Here is a 19,964-nt window from a genome sequence, read left to right on the forward strand (position 1 = left end):
CACACACACACACACACACACACACACACACACACACACACACACACACACACACACACACACACACACACACACACAACTCACACACGCAATCACAACTCACACACATATACCAAAAGGCAGCCATCTACTGCATTGTTAGTGGGCACTGCAGATATTTCCCTACAGGCTTTTTCCTCCATTAAAACTTGCTGACATCTTTGTCACCTGCCACCTCCCTCCACCTGGCCCCACCCCTCAGCTCTGCAGCCACCCCTACGCACTGCCTTTACACCTCTCTCCACACACAGCCTGCCAGCTGGGCTAAGGCATTAAGGCTATTGCCAAGATGTTTCCCTTTACACCTCTAAGGCGCAGATATCTGTGCTTATCCGTCTGCCTGAATTCCATCAGCCCAAAGCCTTTCAGTCAGCATGCCACAGCTCCTGTCCTGGACCCAGAGTGCACCTTCGTCCACTTCAAACACTAGTTCACACTCCAGCTACGGAAAACACGATATATCAAAAGTTAGGTTTGCACATGGAATGTATACACCTAGAAGGTTCCAAATTTTATTGTTGTTTTTGTTTAAAAAAAAATTTAAATAAGTGCATAGCTACCTTTACAATATGAGAGAAAAAAGGTACAGGACCATGCACACAGTCCAGAAACACTGATGCAGACAACGATGTAAAAGGCCCAAGTTTTGCAAGGCTTGGCACCGAACTGTAGGAGACTTCAGGTGCTTGGGTGAACTGATAAGCATTTGACATTCATCAAGCACACAAGGTTATACTTGGGAGCCACAGTTTCCATCATCACTGAGAGGTGCAAATGGCAACAGTATTGAAACAAGCATTGGTTAATTAGGCTGAGATTAAGAAAGTGCAAGCATTGTTTTTAATGTTTCTCATTAATTCCATTGCCTCCAGAATTCGCCAAAACAACAGCGAGTCAGGCTGAGGCCTTCAGTTCATTAATGCAGAGAGAAGAGCCCTGGCATAAAGAACACTCATGACAAATGGATAACAGTATAAGAGAATAATAGAAAGACTTTGGAGAAGGGTAGAGAAGTCAGTTGTGCATTTGTTCAATTGCAGTGGTGCAGTGAGCGGAACTCAAGTGTGAAAGGGAACATATACACAGGACTAAGCATCGTGTCACTTAATTACTCTCAGAGGAGTGTGAGTATGTGTGTGTCTGTGTGCCTGTGTTTTTGGTCTGGAGTACTTACAATTACCGGGTGCGTTGATCTACCATATGCATCCTCAATGAGACACCATCAAGACCACCAAAAAAGGCTTTCTGATTGCATTCTAGCCATCCATGCATGACTAATGGTTAAAAGAATCCATCCCTCTGGAGCTTGGAAGCTTCGTCTTTACTCCCACATCTCCCCATCACAGTTAATGATGGATAACTTCCACCCCAATGGACTATTGCGGATGCTTCTGGCTCCTGTGATACTGCCATAATAAGTCTAATCATCAGGCATTTGGTGAGGCTAGGAAAAAATAAGGTTCACCAAGTGTGAGGGGTGTGACGTAAGCAGAGTAAAGGGAAAGGATTAACCCTATGCAGATTTTTTATCACAGGGTGCTGAACCTGCCTTGGACTTGACTATGCACTGATGTGTTTGGTGAGACTTGAGGTGTTAAATAACCAGCGTTTCTGCACACTGATCGATTTTTGATCCATAAACGCATCACCCAGGCAGTTAATGCCATGAAAAACGAAATCAAATCATAAAAACCCAGGACAGAACTCTACACATGACCAAACATAAATTAGTCCCATTTAATGCAGAGACTATTGATTCCCTACACAGGGCCATCAGAGGCATTCTGGTGTTATGACAGCATTAGGGCAGGATGGCTGATCTCAAGTAAGGCAGACACTGTGTCATCCATCTCTGTAGGATGAGTCTCTGGTTTTCTGGCACTCCGCCCAACAGATTTAAATGCTACAGTGGACACTGACTCATGCCAGACTGGACAAATTTCACTGCTAAGAAGTCATCCGTGTTTCTTTTCTGACCCTTCCGCTCTCACAAAGGCTGACCAGAAATGTACCGGAAAGTCAGAAAGTTTCAGTCAGCCTGACTCTATAGATTAAAGGAAAGAACAATGATGCCACTCTGTTTTGCTCAGAAGCTTTCAGCACTCTCAGATATATCACTCTAGTTTTTCTTTGCCTCTGAGTGAACTCACCTTTTAAGAGTTCTGCTAAAAGGAAAAAGTCCAAGAATGTTGAATAGAAAATGGACTGAACTACAGTAAGCCATACCCCTCCCAGCCATTAGATTTATTCAAGTACTCAAGTGTGAGTGGATTGGACATCAAAGGTTCCCAGAGAAAAGGCAGAAAACGCACCCCATATCCTCCTTTAGAACGTAATGCAGGAAAAGCCCTAACAGCCATCCCATCTTGGTCCACTTGGTGTTTATTTCTCAACCTTTCTGCTCGCTCCAACAGGAAATCTATCCCCATGTGTATCCACCTGGACTCCATTATCAGATGCTAAACAACCAGAGTGCCTTCAGTGTTTCAACAACCACTTGACATGGATATACCCAGACTGGTCGGTCAGAAGTGCATGCTCCTATTGTGAAGCATAGTGTGCAAAGGGACAGGCATGTACTTAGACATGAACACAGGTCAGTGGAGATCTGTTCCAAGCAAACACCTCAGTGTCAAATCCCTGCAGACCCACTGAACTATTTCCATACATTCAACCATTCCTCTACTAGCCATTCCCTCACCCACTCTCTTCTTCAGTAGCACTTGAATAAGGTAGGTGGGTGTCAGGGCCTTGCAGCATGGCCAGCACCCCAATCGCCTGTACAGGGTTGAAAACCAGCCAGATTATCCATTGGGAGAAGACACAGAGGCAGATAAGATAAATTAATAACAAAATCAGTGTGATTAATGAGCTTTTGTTTCTGTTTTAAAAACGAGCATGTTGGAGGCATTTAAAGGAAGGAAGATTACTGCAGGAGGAGCAGAGGTGATTGCTCTAGGGCTGTCTGGAATGGGGCCCACTATGTCCTGGTCCTGGCCTCATCTGAGCACTCCACTCAAAGAGAGCCCACACACAACCCACAGACTTACTATTTATAGTATGCCTCTGGAAAACAAACAAACAAACAAACACACAGACACACACACACGCTCGCACACATATGCATGCATGCACACATACGCACACACACACGCGCACACACACACACGTGCGCACACACACGCACACATGCACACACACACACGTGCGCATGCACACACACGTGCGCATGCACACATATGCATACAAGCACACATACGCGTGAGCATACGCACACACACACACACACACACACACACACACACGCACGCACGCTTGCACACATATGCATGCAAGCACACATATGCACACACACACACACACACACACGTGCGCACACGCACGCACGCATGCACGCACACATACGCGCGCACACACACACACACACACACACACACACACACACATATGCTTCAGTGCCTTGTTTTGTCTCCTTTATTCGACAGGAATGCTCGTCCAGTGCTGCGCATTTCTCCTGTGCTTAAGAAGACATGCCAAGTGTTGCTACTGCCCTGCTGTTTTCAGCACCTTAGGTTGTTCTCTTCAGGTTTAGTTTTAGTTAGTTCTTCACTGTTTGCTTGCTGGTTTCTCAATTATGGAGAATAAAGAAGTTCCCTTCCCACATTCACATCTTTCCCTCTCTTCTTCTTCATGATGTCACACCAGCTTCTTCATTAGAGGGCAAGCCTTAATAACCCTTATGTTGTTGTTACTCTTGACTCTGTGAAAGTGAACGGGATGATTCACAGAATTAACACTGACCTTAATTTGCTCCCAATTTCCCAGCTTTCCACAGACTTGCTTACCCAGGATCTATTGTCCTTGATTTCATTATAAAATTTAGCTAATTTAATTTTTTTTTTTTTCAGTCAGAGCTACAAAGCTTGCTAAAAAGCCTGCCAAAATCTTTGTCTGTAGTGAAAATCACTATGCTATCTTAGTAGTACCATAAAGTGCTGGGAAAGCAAAGGATGGGCATTAAGTGTATGAACCCAAAGCACATTACTCAATCAAGTGATTATTCCAAACTTAGTGGATAGATAGAACCTAGTGGTGGCAGGCCATACTTTTGACGGTAATGAAGCCATTGTAGTTGGAGGAATGAGTGACAAGCAGGGGCAGAGAGGTTTGCAATGGAGAGCAAAACAGCACACAATGAGATCATTTTTCATGCAAATCATTTAATTATTTAAGGAGAGAATTTAAAACAAACAAACAAAAGCAGAATATCACTAGAGGGTTTGAATGCACATACTCACTCACACACAAACACACGTGCGTGCGCACACACACACACACACAAACACACACACACACACAGGCACACACACACACACACACACACACACACACACACACACATACTCACGCACACACATGCACAAGCTCAGAAAGCAGTCACTCATGTGTTTTTCACTGGTGTGCCTGCAGCAGAATGTATCAAAGTTAACACGCATTCACTAGAGTGAGCAATATCGCTGTACTCTAGTCGACTGGGGCTCCTAGCATGGATTGGGAGACTAAAGCAGGCCTGCTCATATTAGCTCCTGCCTGATGGCCTCTTCTCTGGCACACATGATGGCTTTGGAGTATGACCTTGTTCCTGAGCCTCCACCTAGGCCCACATGCTACCCAGACAGACCTCCGTCCTACATTAGGTACCAATCGCCTGGAGTCTGTGCTTCTATTTTGTATTTATTTGTTTTTATTTACTGAGCTGGCTGGCTGCTTGTCAGGCTGTTATCCTGAGCTGCCCACTGAGCCTGGGATGCTGAAGACGGGCCGAGCAGGTCACTGATGAGCAGTGATACCATGCACATCTATTCCATTTTGTCTCCCAATGCATAAGGCCCTGCTAATCCCTTCTTTAATTTTCCAATCTCCTGATTACCTAATCACCAAATCTGATTGAAAACGTGGCAGGAATGTGTGGAGCATGGTGTCCTGATCCATATCTGCTGCTCCACATCCAAAATGTGCAGAGGAAGAAGGAAGGAGAAGGAACCAAATGGCCAAAACCGGTCACAGAGATAAGGTGAATATGATAGAGGTGGTGTGTCTTACTCCTCTCCCTCCCCCTCAGTCTCTCTCATGTACTCCTGACCCCTGTCATATGGGGGAGTAGTCTGAGGCTTCCTCTACTGATTGGACTAAGATGAATTGGTCTGCAAGCCAATCAATATCAGCCTGACATCTCTATAGTGTGGTGGAGAAAGGCCAGCAAACTTTTCCTCTAAACCCACAGTCTGTTACAGCCTGCAGTCACACCACACACAAGTACTTGCACATGCAAACATACACAGACACACAGACACACAGACACACAGACACACACACACACACACACACACACACACACACACACACACACACACACACACTACGTATAGCAGATATATAGCAGAGACCCTAAACGCTATTTTGTATTATACAATGTCACATTTTGACTTATGGAACTTTATTAATGTATTTGAGAGGAATTTGTGTGTATCAAATAAATGCATGTCTGTGCATGACCGCCACAGTTCAGAAAGGGTTCACTATAAATACAATCAGGGCAAATAAGTGTTATGAACAGTTGGAGAAGAAGAATTATTCAACAGCCTTCTCTAGAAATACTGCATATAGAAATGAGACTAAAAAGGCCTTAACCTGTATTCTTCTTTCTCGCTCTCCCTCTCGCATGCTCGCTTGCTCTCTCTCTCTCTCTCTCTCTCTCTCTCTCTCTCGCTCTCTCTCACTCACACACACACACACACACACAAACACACACACACACACACACACACACACACACACACACACAGACAGAGACCCACTGTTTTATTTCTGGGACTGTCTGAGAGACAAAAAGGAGACTCAGAGTTGTTTCTTGCTGTCTCTTGTGCTCTAACTCCCAAACTATCCCGTGCATAACCTCTCCTATGAGAGATATTTGATAATCCCACTACGCCAAGTAAAATGTCATTTTACATTTTAGTGCATTTTCTATGAGACTGCATGTACCTATATTCCTAGGTCTCCTGCATTTTTTTCATGTAAATTAAGATTTATTTTATGTCCAAGTGCATGAATTTTCAGTGCATGTATATTCAAGCCAAGTGGATGTATTATGTATCTGCTTTCAGTAAATGCTTTCTCCACATATTCACGTATTCACTGATGCATACAGCCAGATTGACGGCAGTGCATTTGTGCTGTCCTAGGAGGAGTCAGGCATTTTAACAACAGTCACTGTGGCTGTGCAAAGCTGACTTGGAGCAAAACTCTGCTCTCTATGCAAGGACGTTACTGCAAGACTGAGAGAACACAGTGACAAAGAGACATGGAGGGATATGGCAGTTACAAGAGAGTGGCAGAGACAGAGAAAGTGGACAATGTGAGGCTCAACAACAACAACAAAAAAACAATCTATAATAACCCCAATTCCACAACATAAATGCAGCAATCCACTGCTGAAGGGTTTTTTGGTGTGTGACATGATCTTGTGCAGTCATGGTGAATCTGGAAATCCCCCTCCTTTAGCACAGGCTCAGCACTCAGTTCGATCATTAAGTTCTGATAGGATGTAGTGGTGATCTGCTGGCTCATCATTTTAGATGACTGTTATGCAAGAGCAATGTTTTAATTGGGACATTCTTTATGACAAGAAATGAACGAGGGCTTCATCCTCTTACCCTACTGGCTCTAACACACACACACAGAGAATGTGAGGATCTGCTTGCTCCAGGAGTTTTTCTGTCTGTGCCGGTGTCTGAATCTCTACGAGCAAAATAACCCCCACGATAAGACAGTCCATAGGATGCAAGATGTCTCCAAATCAAATTATGCAAATAGCATATTCATCTGCCTAGGATGAAAATGAATTAATCATTGTAATATGTGTGCACATGTGTGTGTGCATGAGTGTGTGTGTGTGTGTCTGGGAGAAACGACAAACTGATCATATCCAACAGGTTCTTTCTTGCCTCCCTTCCTTTGCAAAACATGTACCCAACATGAAAATTAATTCAGGGATTAAAATACAGCGTTTAGAAAGCAATAAGGGTCAGGATATGTGTTTTAGCAAAAATCTAATCAAGCGTTTATGAACACAATAAATAACAATCAGAACAAATTCCATTTCACACATTTGAGAAAGATCCCCAAATAATTTGGCTTTTAAAAAAACATTTGATTTATATTTGGAGTGTGAAGTTTGCCCATTATGTTGTATCATTATGGCACTATTTCTAATTTTCACTGTGTTATATAATATAGAGACAGTTCAAACACAGTACTGAAAAATCTCCATTATTCACTTTCAGAGAAATATTATTCTTAAATACAAGCATACTAATGCCCCACACTTTGTATAATTTACCTTAACATCCTTAAAGCATCATACAATTTTTCTTTACACACCCATTTCTCTTTTGTGCTTTAAACAGGCTTTCAGACATTCCAACATTTTGTTTAGGCAAGCACAATTTCTTTTTGTAAAGTACACACTATGTTGAGGGGGGGATTCCGCAATGGAATCAGCCACACTACAAACCCAATTACCAAATAAATCAAGATGAATTTCTGAAACAACATAAAACCAGATGTTTCACCATATCTGATTAACGAGCTAAAACGGTGAGCTAGGTTACCTCTAGGGTTAGCCCTGTAGGGAGGATAAGCAGCTCCTTCTGTTTCTCACTTCTGTCACGGCTATGCTTAAGCAATGCCTGTGAAACGCATCGCGGGCTAATGACCCTCTCTGAGCTACACCTGGTGCCGTCCAGCCCTTGAAACACAGCACCGGCTAACGACCCGCTACAAACTGAACTGGGGCCCACCCGGCCCTTGCAAAAAATGAGATCAGTGCTTAGTAATCTGAAGTAACGCATGAGCAAAGTCGAGGGTCAGTGATATAATCCATTACCTTTAATCTCTCCATCCGGTGTCCTCCGCGGTTGTACCGCAGGATGAAACCCATGCAGCAGCAAACATGCTTAGACAGACAACTCACTTTAAGCAGGCCTTCATAACCACGGCGGAGCTCAGTGCCGGCCTGTTGCGGGGCGAGCCCTTAAATGGACCGCAGGGGCCAATCTAGAGCGTGCAGGGCCAGAATCAATGGCTTTCCAGCTCACCTTCACACCATGTGGCCTTACTGATATTTATGGCTGCCTGGTCCACAAATCCCACTTTGTTCTCAGACACAAATGGCCAGTTGTGACCATTTTGCTATGCAGTCAAAAGAACATGTAATCATTCTAGAGGACACAGACAAAAAATAAAAAACAAAAAAATAGTGATTCAGCCCATAATGTGGTCTGGCCAGGGGTGTCCTGCGATGTGTGAGACAAGATGATGCAGTGTGAGGGAGGCCTGATAGAAAGTGGGTTTCCTCAACCACTCCTGTGCTCCTCAGCTAGGCAGGTCACACGCATCCCTAGCAACAATGGCAACAGCACACCACTCCGGCACACCTATCTGCAGCACTCAGTGACCAACTAAGCAAAGTTCTTCTGCACAGTTTTGATTGATTGCATGGCGTGAATAGAGATGGTAAGCTATGGAAAGCTTAGATAAAAGCTGACATGTGCAGAGAGACGCTGAAGGGCATCTCAGGGTGAATAAAGAGACAGCTATTGATTTCCCACTGTACTGAATGAGAAGGCAAAATATAGTTTCAGACTTAATATGCTGCTTCAGCAGGCGGTGAAAGGGGTGAGGAGGCTGGGAGTGATCACTGAGGCGATGCATTGCCTATTGTTACCGTAGCAACACTGTTGACAAGGTCTGATTAAGCACCCACAATGCAACACAACCAAAAATAGCATCGTTGGTTGGAAATTCCTACACATCTACATAAAACCCACGGCAGAGTATGGCCTTTATCAGGTTACATGTATGTGTAACACCAACACCTCCATATCATATGGTGCATTTTCATGAATTCACAGAGTGGGAGTTTACAGAAGATCTCCAATCCGTGTGAGGACATGGCGAGTGGTGAACGCTGATCAGCGCACAGTCTCTGGACTGTAATTGAGAGGGAGATGTCAGAGGAGCAGGGTTGCAGCTCAGAACTAGCATCAGACAAAATGGCTTGCATTACAACAGATCTAAATCAGAGGCTTTATGTCATTCCTCTCAGCCTCAATCAACCTGACAACCCCTGCACCCACCCAACCTCCCCAGTCCACAGGCTGTCATGTCCCTGCCATGTCTCTCTGAAAAGCCACTACAGCCAAAGTCTGACATAGCCATTTCAAAGTGAAGTACACTGTAAGACAAAAATAGTAAATCCAGGTAAAATGCAGGTAAATGTGACAGTATTACTATAGTGAACAGTTAAAAACTAGATTAATAGACACTCTATAAAGAGTGAGTGAGAGATGATACTGACATGACACCTTTTTCCTTGGAAAGCATATTCTTGCTTCTTCAAATGATATGCAGAGAGAACATGCAGAAAGGAAGGTAAACAAGAAGGGGTGTGAAATGAGAAAGTGGAGTGACGGCACCAAGCTCTTCCACCATAGGAAAACGCTGGCCTGCTTCTTATTCCTGATGCAATTATCTGTGACATCTATCTGAACCGTGGAGGAGCCAGCATCTGCAACACTTCCTGTGGATTTCCATATATCACGTGACTGCAGCCAGTGCCTGTCTTAGATGAGCTTAGTCTCCATTCTGCAAATGGTGTGGCAGGACAGGGCTAGAACAGGAATCTGCCAGTGAATGACTTTGGAATAGCACATTTTCATCCCATAATTACAGAATACACATCTGGATATTTTACAGGATATCAGTAAAACAAGCCAGAGTGTGGAATCTCTGGAAGGGCTGAGGTAAGGGATTAGAGTATTGAAGAGAGAAAGAAATAGAAAGAGAAACAGAGAGGGAGAGGGGGAGATACATTGATTGAGAGGGAGATGAAGAGAGAGAGAAGAGAAGAGGGAGAAACAGAATGAGAGAAAGAAAGCTTGAGAGAGGGAGATATAGAGATTGAGAGAGAGGGAAAGAGAGAGATAGGTTGAGAGGGATGGTGAGAGAGAGAAACAGAGGGGAGGCTTTCTCAACCACCAAGTACAACGTGGCAGGATTGTTGAGCCATCAACATGATTTCTAAAAACCAAAAATTGATATTTAAAGACACACTCCACCTCTCCTCCCCACCAATGGGTCAGAGAGGAAATTCTACCCAAAAATGCAGACATGATTTACAGTGCATATTAACTTATGCTGGCTATCTCTCACCTTTTCTGTGTGGTGTGTGGGTGTATTTGTGTGGGTGTGTGCGTACATTCCCAAATGCAAAATCCATAGGAGGAATAAGCAACTAAAACCTTCTTCCCCATTCTCACCCTTTAAACATGAATGCCAAGCAGTGGAAAGGGCAGATGACAAATCCTCTTCTAGCCATGTGAATCCACACTCTAGTCTAGAGAAAGGGAAGGTGAAGGTGAGTGGCCAATTGCCTAGGCCTATGCTGCTGTCATCCAGAAGTGGAACACAACATGTGTCACAGATATGGCGGTCTCTGGCACAGGCAGCCTCGCTGAAAAGGGGGCCCTGGGATCAGCAAAGGGGGCCCTGGGACCAGCACTGGGTAGCAGAGAAAGAGCAATGATCATGCTGAGGTTCAGAACAGCACAGTTTGGTATGGAAAAACAAGGGCAGACCAAAAACAGGAAGAGAAAGAACAGAAAGTTGTTCACAGCAACTAGTAACAGTGCCAGAGGAGAGGTGCATGGATCATGAGGAGCAGAGAGGTGAATGGATCGCAAGGAGCAGAAAGGTGTGGATTCATTTACATTTACATTTTTGACATTTAGCAGATGCTCCTATCCAGAGCGACTTGCAAAATTGCTTTGTCATCTCCTCATAGAATATATCCTAGCAAGTAGAGTAGAATTCAGGCAGCATCTCCTCCATGAACAAATGCACCATCAGTGCCATGGATAGGTTCTGCTTCAAGTCTCTACTGCACATGACATACATGCATGTTTGAGCACTTATATGGTTAATACCAAAAACTGCAAGTTTTGCAAGTGTATGCAATATGTGGTGTACAGACACACCCACACACACACACATAAACAAACAAACAAACAAAAATTATGTAATTTTTCCACATGGAACCATTGCTCAAACAAGGATTTTCTTTAAACACCCATTACTCTCTCAGGTGGAAAGTAACAGGTAATCAATAGATGCTGTTCACTGCACTTCAGTCAGACCTCAGCAGGTACAAAGAGAGGGGTGAAGAGAGATATTAAGATAGAGAGAGAGAGAACAGAGGAAATGGAAGAAGGGAATGACAAATATTACGTAGTATTACATTGTTTTGAAAAGTAAAGTCTAACTGCTGGAGAAGAGGAGAAATGGTGGGTTTGCTTGTGACAGTCTATGTGTACATTCAGTGCAGTGGAGTCCAGGAGCACTCTCAGCTGCTATCTTCCCTTTACCCTTTTGCCATAATATGAACTGAGGGGCAGGCTAGCATGAGTATAGTTTGTCTTGGATCAGAAATATAAAAGAAAATAAACTAAGTGGCTTAATTTTTTTTTTTTTTTTTTTTTTTTTCAATCAATCGTGAGCAATTCAGTCTCAGCACAGGTAAAGAAATGTGACCAAAATGTCAGAATAAAATGTCAGAATAAAATCTTCTGAAGCTCATATTACGCTTCGGTATTATATTAAAGAAACCTCATCTGCAGCCTCTAGTCAAAGCCATTCTATTTTCTTTGACATTTAAACACTTCTCAGAGTGAATTTATGAAACGAAGGTGCCATCACCGTGCACGCACGGTCATGCGATTAGGAGCAATCATTTTTACAATTATGTCCTCTACAAATATCTCCTTTGACAATAGCCTTTGCTCAAAGATTCCAAAATATGACAAGGATTATTCCTCCTGCTCATTAACCCGGAGCAGAAAGAGCCCCACCTGTCTCTCTTTGTTCTTTACTCTCCATACTCATTCTGTCCTCTTGCATTTGACTGTATGATTTACATGTGTCATTCCTGTGACAACTCTAGTGTTCATCAGAAGCGTATATGCAGTTTAACTCTTTACAGTCCACTCCTGATTCACTATGCAGCAAAGCACAACTACCTAATTTTTAGGATATCTGAGGCTGGTAGTTCAGCACTGGTGAGTCTCTCAAATGCTGCACTCACTCATATGTTAATACTACTGCTGTGTGGGTGATTCCAGCATCCAGCATTCCAGTGAAGTGTCATTAGGAAATGCTCTGCAAGGGGGTGGGGGTTACTCTCTCTGGTGATTCCTGCCCAATTCAGCTGCTGTACTCAGTGGATGCGGGCAGCTCCACCAGCAGCCTGGGGTGTTCACTCACTCTGCTGTTGCATACCAACACAGCGCACACCTCTCAAAGACTCGCACTTAGGAAAGCAGAAGAGGGAAAATGAAGGACCTGCATTTCTCTGGAACACACACTTATGGGACTCGCTCAGCAATCCAAGCACACTCGCTTCTCCTACTCTCACAGCATGGACCAGCTCAGAAGCAGCTACGACAGCTCTGCCCTCACCCCCTTAAACCTTCAAGTCCAAATCAAATTGACTGACAGTGTGGACAGCTCGGAGCCTGACTGCTTGAGCATGGGGTAAACATCTGCATATCTGATGCCTTCACTCCCCTCATCTCTACTTTCAGCCCAAGCAATAACAACAGCCAGGCAAAATTGATTTCAGCACAGCCAGTCCCATTTCAAACGGAAACCTGCCTAGCCGAGTTGAAGAATGGCCACATCTTGCCATCTCCATCCAGTTCATGCAAACTGTCCTGCAGCCAAGCCTGTCCCGGCTATGTAGAACTGACACTGCATCCCTGCAGAAGATACTCCTTCTATATGTTGGTGTATTTTGCAAATTCATAGGTTAATTGTCCATGAAAGTGTGAGAGCTGTTGTTGGGCAGTCACTGCTGGCTTTATATATTTTCCCTGCGGTGTCCATAGTGCTCCAAGGTCGAATGACATTGGCTCCGTCACTCCCCCTCGCTCCTTCTCGCCGTCTGCTGGCTCTCCTCTCTCTGCTAATTGCCTGCTTAATTAAAGGCCCCGCCATGAAGCCGTGTTTGGTGGCAGGGAGGAGACTGGAGGCCTGATGGAAAGGAAACAAGGGGGCCAGGCGGGCGCATGGATCTTCCAACAAGGAGCCTTCAAATTCGACCCAGTGTGGGCTTGTCTGTTGTATGAGTGTGAATGGAGCACATCAGTAAATGGAAAATAAGAGTTAAAAATGGCCAACATCCCTCTGGCTAGAGTTTGCAGGTAAAGATGAGGCAAACAGAAAAAAGAGAGAGAGGGAGAGATAAGGAGAGAGAGAGAAAGAGAGAGAGAGAGGCATGTTCGATTGTATGGTAGGGTGTCGTCAACATCCTGTAGAACTGCCTCTCTTTTTGGGTTCTAGCCATGAAAAATGTATTTATCTTCTCCCTCTTCATCACCCTTTCTCTTGCCATCATCCCAAAAACAAACCATGTTCAGAGATGTAATAACAAAGGGGATGAATGAGCTGTGTCCAGCCATCACACTCTACTGAATACCAGGCATCAGTTCAGCTCTGACCATCACCCCTTTATCCTGGGGTTTCTTTTAATTAAATGGATGACTAATGCCAGAGACCCAAGGCCACTTTCTGAACTAATCACAGCCCCATCTAAAGTGTACTTGACAGTGGGGAACAGTAGCCACTTGGAGTTTTCAGCCTCTTAATATGTGTGCAGCTGCTTAGAAGCTGAGAATGCATAGGGGTTGGGGGTGGGATGGAAAGAGACACTGAACCATTTCAAGCCATTTCCTGAAGTACCCAACCTCAAGACTGAGGCAGAAGCTTCATTTCCTCTTTACGTGCTGGCAAGCCAGAGTGTAATGGAGGCTGAGACGCTGAGTCATGCTGGGAAGCTGTGCACCATGAACGGCGTCTGAGGAGGCCTGGTTCCACTCAGCTGGGAGTCCTCATGGAGCCAAGGCCTACCTGACTGGAAGTGCCAACTTAAAGAATTCTATCTCCTGCTCGTTCTCTCTCTCTCTCTCTCTCTCTCTCTCTCGCTCAGTCTATGTCTCTCTGCTCATTACAGAGCTGCCCACCATGACAGCACTACAATCTGAAGTCATCTACTAATCAGTCCTGCCTGCCTGACACCATCCCCCAATCCCTCACCTCTCATGTGCATGTCTCATGTCTGCATTCATAGCCCTCAGCATGTTAAGTGAGTCTATTTATCATAAATGCTAAAAACGCATTATAACAATGCAGGAAAATACACTTTTGTAGCAACGTTGCAAGCACTTAATCTCAAAAAAGTGGGACAGGGAGTGCATGGTAAAGAGAATGCAGAGAACTTTAGATGGGGACTCACCACTGGGAGGAGCCATCTGTGCCGCTGACCTCCAGGACGTCATAGTCCTCCTCTAGCTGGAAGTCGGTGAAGACCAGGGCGATGGTGTCTCCTGGCTCAGCCAGCACAGTCCACGTACAGTCAGCATTATTGTCATACTCCTGGGGGTAGTTGGGGCTGGTAATGACACCGCTCTGACCCCGGAGGGTGCCGCCACAGCCGTCGTCCGCTGCAAAAACAAGCAAACACACACACACACACATACACACACACAGGCATACAGGCAAACATCACAAGAGCGATTAATCCACAAACATGTTTCACAGAAATACACATTTGCTTGATTAGCCATGTACTGTACTGTATGAAAACTCCAGTGGACGTACTGGATTAGAATGAGGAACTGATACACATGGTCCTGATAGGGGCTCAAGGAAACACAATGGGGTTGATGCAACCCATTGCAACATAGGGTTAATTAACTGAGATTAATTCCTATTTCTGTTAGTTTGTGCTCCCAAAAATGTGTCCCCCTCCTAAATATTGTTTGAAGGAGACAATTAAACACCACAACTGATGCTCATGGACTGCTATAATAATTAAGCCCCTTGGCTCTCTTCACTTCCTCCAATGAATGAAATCTCTCTCGCTATCTCTGCCTCTTGCTCTAACTCTATAGCTCTATGTAACTCTCTCCCTCTCTAATTCTCTCTATCTCTCTTTACTTCTCTTTAACTCTCTCTCACTCTCTCCTCTGTGTGTGTGTGTGTGTGTGTGTGTGTGTGTGTGTGTGTGTGTGTGTGTGTGTGTGTTTGTGTGTGTGTGTGTGTGTGTGTGTCTGACAGCTAGTCTGTGAGCTGACAAAAATGAGACAGACTGTTTGGGTTGGTAGGCAGAGCTGCAGTGTAATCCTCCTTCCCACCCTCCCTCTCTCTTTCCCTTTCTCCCTCCCTCCCTCCCTCCCTTCTTCCTCTCCAGAGAAAATAGAATGGATCAGAACTTTCTGACAGGGAGAAAAGTTGCTCCTGGGTGTCTGACCTCTTTTTGAGAAGTACAATCTCTCATTCACTTACATTCCCTGGAACTGTCTCTCCACCTGAATCGTGCAAGTATCAAAGTACAGGTGAGTCCAGATACATGCTATCGTCCAGCTGAGGTCATTAGCTTGAAGGTGTGTAAGTGGGGTACCAAAAGTCCTGAAAACATGGAGCAGGCTCTGTAGCAGGGACCGGGAGCTATGTGGTGTGTGTGAGATGTGTGTGTGTGAGGTGTGTGTGAGACTTATGGACAGAGATGGACTAGAGAGGACCAAAGCCCACACAGAGCCATGCCATTAGGCTGGTGTTAGGTTGCTCCCAGTCGGAGGCTTGTGGAAGGACCACACAGGCAGAGGGATGAAGTCACTCTAGCAGTCATGCAGCAGCATCCTCACTTCCTGTCTGCTGTGGTGTGATCAGAAACACACCCACACATGGGAACAAAATGTGGCCAGGCATCACACACATATCATGCATTGGTATTGTTCACACAAACCCTCTACAACAAAGGACCTCAGCAGAATGTCAAGAATAATAACAGCCTGCACAACCCCAGTGTCCTGGGTTTGATTCCTGACAGGGCAATTGCCTGTCTGCCTGTCTGGACTTTGCACATCACTCTCCCTGTGCCTGTGCAGGTTTTCCCTTTCAATGGTGTGCACGTTAGGTGAAACGGCATCTCTAAATTTGTCCTTCTGTTGTTGAATGTGTGAGTGTGTGTGTGTGTGTGTGTGTGTGTGTGTGTGTGTGTGTGTGTGTGTGTGTGTGTGTGTGTATTTGTGCCCTGTGACTGACTGGCACCCTGTCTGGGTTGGTTCCTGCCTTTCATCCTGTGCTGCTGAGGTAGGCTTCAGCCCTGTGTTTAAGCCCTGAATTGGATTAAGTGGTTTAGAAGATGAATGAGTGAATTTGAGTCTGAATGAGCATTTACTGAAGTAAAAAAATGAATGGGTTAATAAATAATTGCAATCAGTACTAACTACTTTAGGCATGCCTCTGCAAAGAGAGAAGACTGCGTGCTTGTGCGTGCGTGTGTGTGTGTGTGTGTGTGTGTGTGTGTGTGTGTGTGTGTGTGTGTGTGTGTGTGTGTGTGTGTGTGTGTGTGTGTGTGTGTGTGTGCGTGCATAGGTGAGGGCTCTCGCTCTTCTCCTTGGGACGCTGCGGTCCTCTCTTGAATGTGGGCATGGAACTCATTTGCAATGGCTTGCTAGGTACCTGATTCTTTGTCAGGGACTCCATGTGTGTGCTCCATGAGGAGGCATGACACACTTGTGAGCTCCAGACAGAGAACGGGCCCAATGGGAAAGAGGCTGGGTGGACGACTGGCCATTTTGAGCCAAGCACTCTCTCGAGCATCAAGAAACATTCACGGATCATGGACTACTGCTCCTATTCGTTTCACTGAAACCTTGTTCTAACTGATGCAGTACTTGAATCAATTCTCTGTGAAAATGCAGAATTTTAGGCAGCCATTAGAATTCATCAGGCTTAATTAGATAGCCTAAGCAAAAGCAGAAATAACTATCACTGTCCCATGCATTCAGAGATGCCTCAATATGTGTAATTAAAGTACTGCTTCCAGTTTTATAGCGAAGTAATCGCAATAATTAATTGTAACTGCAATTGCAATTTTATAACTCAGTTCTTTGAGGTCTCAGACTTAACCCTAGGATTTCTGGAATCTTCTTCAATAATCTTTCAATCTGTCTGCTAATGATGGGATTGCAAAAAGCAATGATATAATCCCTTACAAAAGACTTGGTTTCTTGCCTCCACATAGTGCTATAGCGCCTTCCTCTGGCTCTCTGGGTGTCATGGTAACTTGGTAACCCGCCGGCACCCCTGAATATGATGGTGGGACTCAACTAAAATGCAAGGGGGAGTGGGGGCTGAATTTCCTTGTAAAGAGATCTGGTCTGCTTCTCCAAAGTTAATTTATTTCCTGCCTCCCTCTGGAAAGATCACCATGTGCGCTCTGCTGCAAAGCAAAGCAAAGCAGGCAAGCCGGCAGCCACAGTGACATTTAGAATGCAGAACAGCGAGCACATTCCCACTGAGCGTGCGGGTGAAGTGGCGGAGTGGTCGTGGGTGCGGGGTCGATATCGGGATGCTGAAGACACCCCAGGTGAAAGAAATCGAAGCAAACATTCGGAACGGTTGGTATTTGCTAATGTATACAAATTCATGGCATGAAGCTTATGGAAGAACTGTGATTACAACTATCCCAGCCCTTAGCAGAGTCCATGGAGCACTGGGCTTTAGGGAGGGGTGGGAGTCTGGTGCTAATGAGCAGGGGAAAGCCAAGAAGCTGTTGGTGTTTTCTGGCTGCGCTCAATGGGACTCCGTAAAGAAGCCCAGCATCCTGCCACCTTCTGGCCGACCAGACTCAGTGACCGTAACAGAGCTAGCCTACTGACCAGTCACAAAGATGCCAATTTAGAAGTGTTTGCTGGAAAGTGTATGAAGTGCTGGTATTTGAAGTGACATTAACAATGTACTCATGCCTTATAAAAAAAGCACTTAGACTCATAGTGCCAGCTTTTATATGGAACCATGAGATTCCAATTAGCTGCAGTGGTAACTGCTGGTTTGTAAAAGCACGGAAATATTGAATTATAATTCATCAGGCAAGAATGGCATTTTACTGCTTTTCATGTGGGTGAGTGCTCAGTCAGATTGAGAACATGCAGTACTGGGGAGACCGCACATGTCGCATCAAGCCAGTGACAGCACAATCAGAAGAAGCAGAACCCAATGAAGATGCTAGCTGTGCAGGGCAGCACGGGAGCCAGCATCAAAGAAAAAGGGAATGCACAAGAGACCACATGACCATGGCTACCACCGACCGGAGGACTCGGAGCATGGATGGGGAGGGGGTCCCTTTCTGGCTCAGCCTGGCTAAGCATGTGGGCCCGCACATGGGCTTCCTGACTCCCACAGCCTGGGCACAGATGGCTCCGTTTCATACTGGCCTGCTCAGAAAGCATGCGAGCACAACACATAGACCACAAGCAGCCTCCATTATGCTCCATGCACATGGGTGAGGGAGGCTTAGACAAGGACTTCCAACCTTCTGACTGAAATGGTGAGTAACACACAATACAGTGCAAATATACTCCAGCTAGTCAGGCCTGAGTGATCTAACATGATCAAAAATAAATGTACAGCATTCATACATGCATTTCTCAACCTGTGTTCAGTGGTAGAACACAGGTTGGGAAACTCTTGTTTGAGTGTATCCTGAATGCATCAGTCCCCAAATGTAGGACACTTATAGCACACTGCACTAATATCTGCCCTCCGGGTGTCAAACATATACATGTAAGTTAGTGATGAAGGGCATGTATGCCCCATGCAGACATGTGCAGGCAGTGTGAATAAGTGCTGGGCTAACACCCACCCACCCCCACCCCCCACTGCCCCTCCCCAAGGGTTAAGCCTTCCATGCGACAGAGCTGACAAAGCATCTATTCACACCGCTCCCCTTTGACAGTTGTCATCACCGCAGGGTTCTTTGCTCACTCACACAGGACAAATGGCTCCGCACTGCTCCTCTCTGTAAAGCACCAAGGTGTCTGTCGGCACTGACAGGGACGCTGCCTAACCTCCCCCGTGTGTCTCTCTGACAGAGCCAGGAGAGAAAGGCCATGGTTTCAAAGGGTGGTCCCCAGTCTGAAAAATCCACTTAAGGGCTCACCTCTGCAGTAGGGCAGGGGGAAGTCCCATGCGGCGGTGCCTGAGGACGTGGCCAGGCAGGAAAGCACGGTGTGGCCCTCCAACACGTAGCCCTGGCTGCAGCTGTAGCGGATCTTGTCCCCAATGTTAAAGGTGGAGCCCTGTTGGAGGCCGTTGAGCAGCTGGCCAGGGTTGCCACAGGTGTAGCTGGGAAGGGCTGTCAGACAGAGACACACAAGAGAGTGGTGTTAGACACACACACCAATATCATGGAACTCTAAAAAAAGGACTAATACAAGGTAAAGTACATACTGTTGAACTGACATTTAACACTGTTTGTCTTAAATCTACTTAATTACAAACAAATAATAATAATAATAAATAAATAAATAAATAGACTAAATAAAAACACTAATTTAGCACAGTAATTTAACTCCAGAGTGAGATTTTAGAATTCTCGTGCTGTGTGTGTGCATGTATTTGTGTGTATGTGCATATATCCTGGAACAACAACAAAAAAAACCCTTGACGTTATAGTCACGACATGCAGCATAGCTTCCCTCCTGAGCTGACTCATTTAATTCAAATAACAAAATACACCAGGACGTTGTCTCCATTGCTATCAGCAATAACACTAAAAGACTTCACATAGTGTCTCATTCAAACCCCGAGAACCATATGAAAGAAGTGAGTGAGCAAACAGGTCAGCAATCAGGAATGTCTCATAAAAACAAACACCATTAAGTACAACAATTAGGAAGAACGACAGGATGCAAATAAAATAGGTGTTTTGAAGCAGCCACTATAGTGTCACTAAAGCAAAG

The 19,964-nt window shown here is 45.1% G+C and overlaps 1 protein-coding gene across 1 annotated transcript in view; it reads right to left on the bottom strand.

The window, feature by feature from the left end:
• Nucleotides 1-19,964, bottom strand: part of csmd2 (CUB and Sushi multiple domains 2) — a 192,593-nt gene that overhangs the window by 116,841 nt on the left and 55,788 nt on the right. The window contains 2 exon segments of the mRNA XM_035529205.1: nt 14,450-14,657; nt 19,163-19,357. Of these exon segments, the coding sequence (XP_035385098.1) occupies nt 14,450-14,657; nt 19,163-19,357 (403 nt within the window).

Source organism: Electrophorus electricus, chromosome 8 (genome assembly GCF_013358815.1).
Source record: "Electrophorus electricus isolate fEleEle1 chromosome 8, fEleEle1.pri, whole genome shotgun sequence".
Lineage (NCBI taxonomy): Eukaryota > Metazoa > Chordata > Actinopteri > Gymnotiformes > Gymnotidae > Electrophorus > Electrophorus electricus.